Source organism: Panicum virgatum, chromosome 2K (assembly GCF_016808335.1).
Source record: "Panicum virgatum strain AP13 chromosome 2K, P.virgatum_v5, whole genome shotgun sequence".
NCBI classification, from domain to species: domain Eukaryota; kingdom Viridiplantae; phylum Streptophyta; class Magnoliopsida; order Poales; family Poaceae; genus Panicum; species Panicum virgatum.
In genome coordinates, this window is record NC_053137.1 from 34,284,179 (window position 1) to 34,293,551 (window position 9,373).

The 9,373-nt window shown below is 45.9% G+C and overlaps 1 protein-coding gene across 1 annotated transcript; it reads left to right on the forward strand.

The window, feature by feature from the left end:
- The first annotated feature begins 2,907 nt into the window (after positions 1-2,907).
- LOC120674036 (zinc finger protein WIP2-like) lies at positions 2,908-5,260 on the forward strand. The gene is made up of 2 exons (XM_039955101.1): positions 2,908-3,521; positions 4,644-5,260. Exons 1-2 carry the CDS (start codon positions 3,033-3,035, stop codon positions 5,085-5,087), a joined length of 933 nt encoding a protein of 310 aa, XP_039811035.1. The 5' UTR covers positions 2,908-3,032; the 3' UTR covers positions 5,088-5,260.
- The last annotated feature ends 4,113 nt before the right edge of the window (positions 5,261-9,373 follow it).

A 9,373-nucleotide genomic window follows, 5' to 3' on the forward strand; every position in this document is an offset into this window, starting at 1 on the left:
TCAAGTTGACACTAGCAAGGGTGCAAACGGCGAAGACATTCAGCCATTGGTACGACATGACCCGGCCGCCGGCCAACTCAAACGCAAGGGCAACAGCACAGAGGATTTGGACACTTGGGGATCCAGAACATGAACGGGTTGGCGCACAACATGAGCGAGGTCACCCAAGGCACCTCCACGGGCACGATTTCTGAATGAGAGTGTGGAAATAAGAGAGGAGAACCTGGGGTTGTTGGATCTAGTCGGGATCAAGGGTGCTGCTGCCGGAGAGGAAGAGACGGTGGCGGCTTGCTGCAGCGGAACCCTAGCCCATCGGTGAATTGGGAAATGAACAAAGCAAGAGAAGACAACAGGCCAAACCCGTTAACACTCAAGCAACCTGATAACACTGGAACTGGCGCTAACAACTCACACAGGCGGACCCGTTTACATGGATTACACTTCAATGAAATCCAAGCATCCATTCTCGATCTGGCGGCTCCGAATGGTGATTGACAGATAAACAACATTTCAACCAACTGACAAGGAGTAAATATCATATTTATAAACTTTCTGTGTCCTGATCCATCGATTGCAAAGGCTGAAAAGATACCGTGTCAGCAGACATAATAATTTGGGAAGAAACTCTAGAGTATACATATATATCAGTACTGAGGATTGGAAAAGTCAAGCACAGGCTTTTCCCTCATCTTGCCAGTTCACACTCACGTTGATGTCTAATGATAAAATTTGGAATATCATGTTTAATTTGTTTGTTTCCCGCAAGAGCACAAATGAAACAGTTCTTTGTTTCACACTATCAATTTGACTAGCATGCTTTCTCCAAAATCAAAACTCGAAATCATGCTTTTGATATTAGTATTTATATGACATTGTAATATTTACAAGAGTCTGGTCCTTTCTAAGTAATGCAATGCAAGAGCATGCTAAGCTGCAGAAGAAACATGTTTATGGTAATACTTCTTCACATGCTCTAAAGTAATTGCACTATTGTGATACGAGCAGTGATAGCAATGGAGGTTTCATGGTATTAAATTCTATGCCACATCATCAGTTTTGCTGACATGACAGGATAGAGAAGGAGGGAGTTTCATCCCCATAAAACTTAATCGACACAGTTACTTAGTTCTCAGTTTTGTTAACTGTGCCATTAAACTATGCACTGAGTGGCCTAACATATTGTGTATTACATTCTTATTTTAGCAAAACAAATTAAATTATACATCTCAAAATATAGTTCATATCTTATTTTAAATTTGAACAACTCAAAACCTTATTAAAGTATATGATATCAATAATTGATAAAAGCCTAGCTCTCAAAAATGTAAAACTTATGGGTCCTTAAATTACCAAAAAAAACTGAAGATTCAAAACAATAGTAAGAGCTATCTAATTGAAAACACTAGTAAGAGCTATCTAACAATATTAATATGTCTTGATTAACACAACAAATATATCATTGACACAGTACTAGAACCATCTGCTAAACGGTTGTTTAGCACATTTATCAACCATTTAGCCCAATAATAGCTAAATGATAGGTAACTGATTGTTAATCATTTTGTGTTTAGTTGAACACAGACTAGAAGATATAAGAAAAACAATTGCATAAATTCCTTCACTTTGGCCTCTAGTTGCATGATTGGCCCTTTTTCGACTTTGTACCACTGCCACTACTTTGACCAAGTCAACGCACAACTGGCCATAGTTTCACTTATTTGGATGGTAGGCAGTGGCAAAGCTAGGGGGCAATGGGTCAAAGCAGGGGCAATTTTGCGAAGAGTAAAGGAGGACAAATTAAGGTGCCCTTGGGGATCAAAGTTAGAGGTAGAATTGCAAAGAGTAAAACGCACCAGAGGTCCACCAATTTGTAAAGGTGTGTCAGATAGGTCCGCGAACTCCAAAATTGCATTTTTAGGTCCATGAACTTATAATTTGTTTTACTTAGATCCATAAACTCTAAGAGTTCATTTTTAGGTCCATAAACTTGTATTTTATACACTTAGGTCCGTAAACTCCGAATGGGCATTTTTAGACCCATGAACTTCATTCATGAGCAGCCATGTGGCCACAGACGTGCCCTCAAAGATCGCTCTAATATCACTGTCCATAAATATCTTTCAATCCCTCATCGAGAACCACTGTGGGTTGACCCAAGTCTAACAACATCACGAGATTTTTCGCTACAACACTTGACGCTACCATGTCAACCGCACCACGGAGGACATAATATCCTCTACCACGATAAATATGTTGTTGAGTCCCTCCGTGACCTTCTCCACCTTTCCCAGGACATCACCCCCTCCTCTCTACCCATATTACAAGGTCATATCAGGATCTAAGCTCCAAAACTCACCAAGAGCGGTCCATAATCCCCATTTGAGTCCTAATACATGCTCCAAGATAAGTTTTTCATCCCTCCTCTCTCCCCTCTCCCTATGCACACGATTAAAAATTGGGGTTCAAATTTGACGTTTCTTGCGAAACTCCAGCAGCGTGTGGGCACCTCATGTTGGTGCGATATCAGTGCATGAAGCCTAGGTGGAGGGGTATGGATCTATGTGACACAAATTACAAGTTTATGGACCTAAGATTGGATTTTTAGAGTTTGTGGACCTAAGTGACACAAATTACAAGTTTGTGGACCCAAAAATGCAATTTCGAAGTTGATGGACCTCTGGTACACTTTACTCAATTGCAAATTGCCCGCACACTACTGCATACATGCCACTTGAAGGGCCCAAACCATAGAGAAATTCAGGCGTTTTTCGGGCATTGTATGCTTTGTTCCATGGAAAAGAAAGACGACAGAATGAGAAGACTATGACTATTGCACAGAATAGAATGACCCGGATCACGGAGAAGCTAAGATTGCTACAAGGGCTGCAAGGTTGTAGATGCACAAGTCATATACACACATCACGGGTGACAGCCTCTCTCCGGCCAGCAACCCTTTGTATAAGGTAGCTTCTGGGTGCAGTGCTCGTCCACTCCAACACAAGTAATCATCCCTCTTCAAGCGCAAGCTCCCCATGGCCAACCCATACACCTTCCTTAGGCCTCACATAGAACACCTCTGGTTCCAAAGAAGCTTGGTCTCTCCACCCCCTCCTGCATTCACAAAGGAAGCACTCCCTCTTCTCAGCCTCCTACCTCGAAGCCATGACTACAACCACTTCCACAAGAATGATGGGCTGCGGAAGAAGGAAAAGCGGGTTACGGAGGATGTGGATATCAAACTCCGAATTGGACCCCCATCTCCAAACCGTGATCTCCCCCTCAATCTTGCTAAAATTAGTGCTACCGTCGCCAGTGCTGGCGATAACAAGGTGGAAGAATACGAAGATCTGGGATCAGAAGGGGGTGCTGCTGGTGACGGCCGTTGCTTGGAGTACTTCGCCATCGGGAAGCTTACCAAGGGAAAATATTGGATCCCTACCCCAGCTCAGATCCTCTTTGGCCCCACGCTCTTCACGTGCCCGGTGTGCTGCAAGACATTCAGCAGATACAACAACCTGCAGGTTTGTTTGATCACAAACAAGCAGATCATGGCTGATGTGTGCTTCTGATGAATATGCTATTTGCTACATGGATAGATGGCATGCATGCGTGATCACGCCATGAGGATTCGCACAGTACAGTAGCTTGGGGAATCTTGTTCAGTCATACGTGTTCTCTACTGTCTGCATGATGCATGTGCAATGGGGGCCAAGCTAATAAGTTGGGGGGGGAGGGGGGGGGGGCATGCATGGCTGTGTGGCAGATCATGCATGAGACACCATTGCTTTAGCATCGTAGATTCAGAAGCCTTTTTGTGTGGTTCAGCGAGGTTTGGTAGTGCGTACTTCCTCTCTGAGCTTTCCACTATTGGCCAGCGCAGATGTAGTGCATGCTTCGTCCCATCGTCATGATCTTTAATTTGTGTTTGTTTCATATATTTTTCTCATGGAATGACGTGATCCAAGCACGAAAAAGTACACACACACACACACACACACACACACAGAGAGAGAGAGAGAGAGAGAGAGAGAGAGAGAGAGAGAGAGAGAGAGAGAGATCTATATGTGCAGGCTGCAGAGTATATGCATGGCTATATAGCAGAATTCTTGGAAATAAACTCCTTGTTGCATAAGCTTATTGCATTATATTATTAACAATGACCTAAGGTTGAGCATTACAGAAAATATAGATCCAATATCATGTTCATGTTGTTTCTGAGTGAATTATATGTTGATCGACGATGACCTTGATCTTTAAAATTCTAGAGAGAAGAGGCTGTATTTCACGTGTGTATGGAGCGCAGACCGTGCAGCATATATCAATATATCTACCAAATGGAAGTTATAACCATGCTAATATACACAGGGATGTAGCGTAAATCTCGTTCTTAATTGCTTCCTTTTTATTATGGTTGTTATAAAACACAGTTCCTGTCTGATTCTGTTGCGAGCAACTACACACTGGCTTTGCTGCAACAAATTTTTACACGTCGTCTGCCATCAACTGATTTAATTTTGCCCCTCGATTTGATTTGGCTACTTTTCTTGATGTGTTTCACATGCATGATCTTTGAAAATCATGGCTACCAATTTACTGTTTTATTTCTCTCTCGATATACTACTACACATGCCTATGCCGTGCAGATGCACATGTGGGGGCACGGGTCCCAGTACCGGCGCGGCCCGGACTCCCTCCGCGGCGCGCAGCCGGCGGCGATGCTCCGGCTGCCGTGCTTCTGCTGCGCGCCGGGGTGCCGGAGCCACGTGGACCACCCGCGGGCGCGGCCGCTCAAGGACTTCCGGACCCTGCAGACCCACTACCGGCGGAGGCACTGCGCCCGGCCCTTCCTCTGCCGCCGCTGCGGCAAGGCCCTCGCCGTGCGCGGGGACTGGCGCACGCACGAGAAGAACTGCGGCCGCCGGTGGCGCTGCGCCTGCGGCTCCGACTTCAAGCACAAGCGCTCGCTCAGGGACCATGTCCGCGCGTTCGGGCGCGACCATGTCGAGGAGCACCCACCGGCGTCGTCGATCGGCTGCAACCGCGGTGTAGCGGGCGAGGACCGGCCGGGTGCTGGCGATCAGATGTAGGCATGTAGCAGGCTTGACAGCAGCAGCAGCAGCAGCCTTTTTTTTTATTAGTCGATCCGGTGTAGTGGTCAAGTCCCAAGCTAAGTGTGCATCTTTGATTCTGTGAATGTGTATTTATAGTGACCATACTTTTAGTTATTACAAATTATGAATGAATTGATTAAACTGCTATATATCGCCCTCATCATCTGATTCGTTTCATGCTACTAGCAAATTAAGGTGGCCCGCGCGGCATGCGCCTGCGATAGGTTGACACATGACACTAATTAAAATTTCAATATAATGAGCTGTAGTGATATTTTTTATATAGATATGTCAAAAAGCATCACATGTAACATTATAACATATTAATTTATTCAAGTATATAGATTGACAAAAGTAGCAACGGATTATGGCGGGTGGCCGTTTAAACATGGCTGCAATGGTCTCCTACTGATCTTGGCTAGCTCCTTGACTCTATGCTAGAGTTTTTCTGAATCAAACTGAAACAATTAGCGGATTCGATAATTAACACTACAGGTCTTGTTTCCCAAATATGTCAACCCCAACGCAGATGTAAACAAATGCAAATAGTTAAAAATCAATTTGCTCGGCAGAATTCTAACCATCATAAGCGCACCACATCCACATGTGGATCAGTGGACGAGGACGCCCTTGTCTGACTAAGCAGAATCCTAAGCCACCGCTTCAACAACGCAAAATACATATGCTTCGAGTCACAGCCAAATTAGCGAGATCAAAATAATTACGACATCAATCAAGGTCAGTTACCCGTGAGCATCAAATTCCACTCAATTTCTTCAGGCTTCTGCTCGATTTTGGTCGGGATGTCTCTAGAAACCCAATGACTTTGTGCATTCGGTGGGGTCCACATTTCGGGGAAGGACCACCGAAATCCACGTCAGTCTCCAGCGTATTACGACGCGACAGTACACGTCATCCATATGGCGCAAAGGACTCCTTCCTCTTTTCTCTCCCCACTTCGGTCCCGCGAAATAGAAACCCCAACCGGGGAGAAACAGAAGCGCAGATTAGAGCAAGCAATCCTTTGGTGCCCTTCAATTCTTGGAATAGACGAGCTTATGCCTTCCTGCTAGCAATCTCAAGCTGCTGCAGCTGTTCACTCATCTTCAGTACCAAGTCCCTCAATCAGCGTGCCTGCTGTCATCAGGGGTTATGCCCTTGTCCACCATCTCTTTCTTCAGGTTCTCGGCATCGTCTCCCTAGCCATTCTTGCACAGCCCTGTTAGGAAAAGACTTCACCAAACAGTAAAGGGAGCACCGAAGACGCCCAAATGAGAGCAACAGGGAAAGCTGCCGAGAGAGAGTCACGACCCCTTGGGTCAGCTATATATATAGGAAGGGAGGAAGATGGTAATTTTTCCCCGGACCTCTAGTTAGTACAAGATTTACAAACAGACCATTGGGCCGTTACATGAGGCCCATTTACGATATGGGCTGGGTCATTCCCCCAATAGTAGCCCCTCAGCTACTTTTGTTTGACCAGTACGATAAAACATAGTAGCTGAATACATAGAAAGTGGCCCAACACTATCTATGACCTTGGCCACGAGGATTGTCTCCATGATCACCCGCTCGTACGCCTCGCTAAAAACTCCATCCAAAAATCCAGGATAAAACAGATGGAGAAAAGAGCACGCACGCCTAGCAGGTCTACGCGTACATGACGATGATACTCTTGGCTTCGTTCTTGATGATGAAGATGCTCTTTGGCAAAGATAAACGGTGAGCCCCTCCGTTGAACTGTATTGACGAGCGCGAAGGCCGAAGCAGTCGTCATCAAAGTAGAAAGCGAGCCCCTTGAGCCGATCAGAATTGACGAGGGCGAAGATCAAAGTCATCGTTGCCGAAGGTGGATGGCAAGTCCCTCAAGTCGAACTGTATCGACGAGGACGAAGCTGATGTAGTCGTTGCTAAAGGTAGACGGCGAGCCCCTCAAGTCGAACTCAGTCGACGAGGGCGAAGCCGAAGTAGTCATCGTCGAAGGTAAACGGCGAGCCCCTCAAGTCGAACTGTATCGACGAGGGCGAAGCTGATGTAGTCATCGCCGAAGGTAGACGGCGAGCCCCTTAAGTCGAATTCAGTCAACAAGGGCGAAGCCGAAGTAGTCGCCGCCGAAGGTAGACGGCGAGCCCCTCAAGTCGAACTATATCCATGAGGATGAAACCGAAGCAGTAGTCGTCAAAGGTACATGGCGAGCCCCTCGAGCCGAGCTCTGTCGATGAGGGCGAAGCTGATGTAGTGGTCGCCGAAGGTACACGGCGAGCCCCTTAAGTCGAACTGTATCGATGAGGGCGAAGCCGAAATACTGGTCGCCCAAGGTACATGGCCAGCCCCTCAAGTCCAACCGTACCGACGAGGGCGAAGCCGAAGTAGTGGTCGCCGAAGGTACACGGCGAGCCTCTCGAGCTGAGCTCTATCGATGAGGGCGAAGCCGAAGTAGTGGTAGCCGAAGGTACACGGCGAGCCCCTCAAGTCGAACTGTATCGACGAGGTTGAAATGCGAGCGCCGAGCAAGACTCATTTACCGGGAGGTGTTATTTCCATTGGCCCACCCTACCCCTCTTGGCCGGGTTTTGTGATGGAGGCGTTTTAAGAGTGAGGACGCCCAATTGGATGAGGTTTGACTGACGAAGTCCCTGCCTAAAAAAACCCATTACTGTTGAAATGCATTTTTGATGAGTGGCTTGTGATGGCTTACGCTTAAGCCTAGCGATGTAGGCTCGAAGCCAATGAAATAGTTTCGGACAACCCAACATGATTTTTCCACGAGATGGCTTTCCTGCATTCGACTTTGTACATAGAAGGACTTTAATGTACCAGAAGTGAAGCTAAGGGGGCGGGACCCATTCAGGGTGTGCGATCTGTGCTTACTCTTTCAAGCGTCTTCACTTGTTATGCGCCGATGACTGCCCTCTTCACTCGACGAAGAGGGATAGGTACTTCGGTGCGTAACTATTTTGACGAGATACTTTTTTTCAGGGGCCTTGTTATATTTCACAAGCACTCTGTCTCATTAAAAACCGCTAATATGGGAACCTGAGATAGGATTTTTCCACTCCGAAGTTGATTGTTAATTCACCTAAAAAACATGTCATATCATTTCACATTTATTACAATGTCTTCAACTTTCTAGGTCGGAGTGGTTCCGTCTTTGACTTCGGTTTTATGAGCGACAAGACTTTCGTTGCCTTCGGCATTTCGCACGACAGGGCTCTCCTTGCCTTCGGCAATTAGCACGACAGGACTTTCCTTGTCTTCGGCATTTCGCACGACAGGACTTTCTTTGTCTTAGGCATTTCGTACGACAGGACTTTTCTTGCTTTCGGCGTTTCGCACGGCAGGACTTTCCTTACCTTCGGCATTTTGCACGACAGGACTTTCTTTACCTTCGGCATTTTGCACGACAGGACTTTCCTTATGATGCCTCCTGCTCTTTAGCACGGGTAGGTCATATCTAGCCTTCGGCATTTCGTACGACATGACTTTTCTGCCTTCGGCTTTACGCACCGAAGGACTTTTCTGCCTTCAACTTTTCGCATGACAGGACTTTCCTTTTAGGTTGGGCATTTTTAGCTCCCAGCCGCAATGCAATGTAATACAAGTGATGCAAAGAATTACAATATGAGATGAATGAATGAATGAATGTCATTGCAATGAGTAAAGAGCGAAGAGTTGGCCTAATAATCAAGGGCCAACCTTCGGGTGAATCCCACTTTGTTATTTGTGGATCCCATAACTTAACTGCAATCGAGCAGTACAGAAGGCCAAGTGGAATTCTGTGAGACCCTAGCATAGCCATAACTTAGTTCGCTTCGAGGTGAAAACCAATAGCTTGAAGGAAAATCTTGCATAAAACTCGGATAACCAAAGCTCCGTATATAATTCTCTTCGGGGTGAAAACCAATAGCCCAAAGAAGAATATGGCATTGAACTCGAATAATCGAAACTTTGTATAAAATTTTCTTCAGGGTGAAAACCAATAGTTCGAAGGTGATATTCTTGGCGAAGAGCCTAATAAACGTGAAAATTCCGAAATCTAATTTTGGAAATGCCGGAGCCCATAGTCAGCGACGGTAAAGAAACCCATAGATGCTGGAGCCAAGAGTTTCGCTCTGCATGGTTACTTTTATAAATAATAAACTTTGTTTAAGAGTACTAACACAAATTATATCTTAACCATCTTGACCGCATGGTCACCCGGAGGTACTGGTTTTTCACAACCTGAATGGCCGAAGCCCATTTTTTATTTTGTGAATGGAGAC

Excerpts from the sequence above, each read along its gene's own strand:
- LOC120674036 (XM_039955101.1), top strand. The coding sequence starts at position 3,033 with ATGGCCAACCCATACACCTTCCTTAGGCCTCACATAGAACACCTCTGG. Across the intron at positions 3,522-4,643 it reads GCAGATACAACAACCTGCAG|ATGCACATGTGGGGGCACGG; the intron begins GTTTGTTTGATC and ends TATGCCGTGCAG.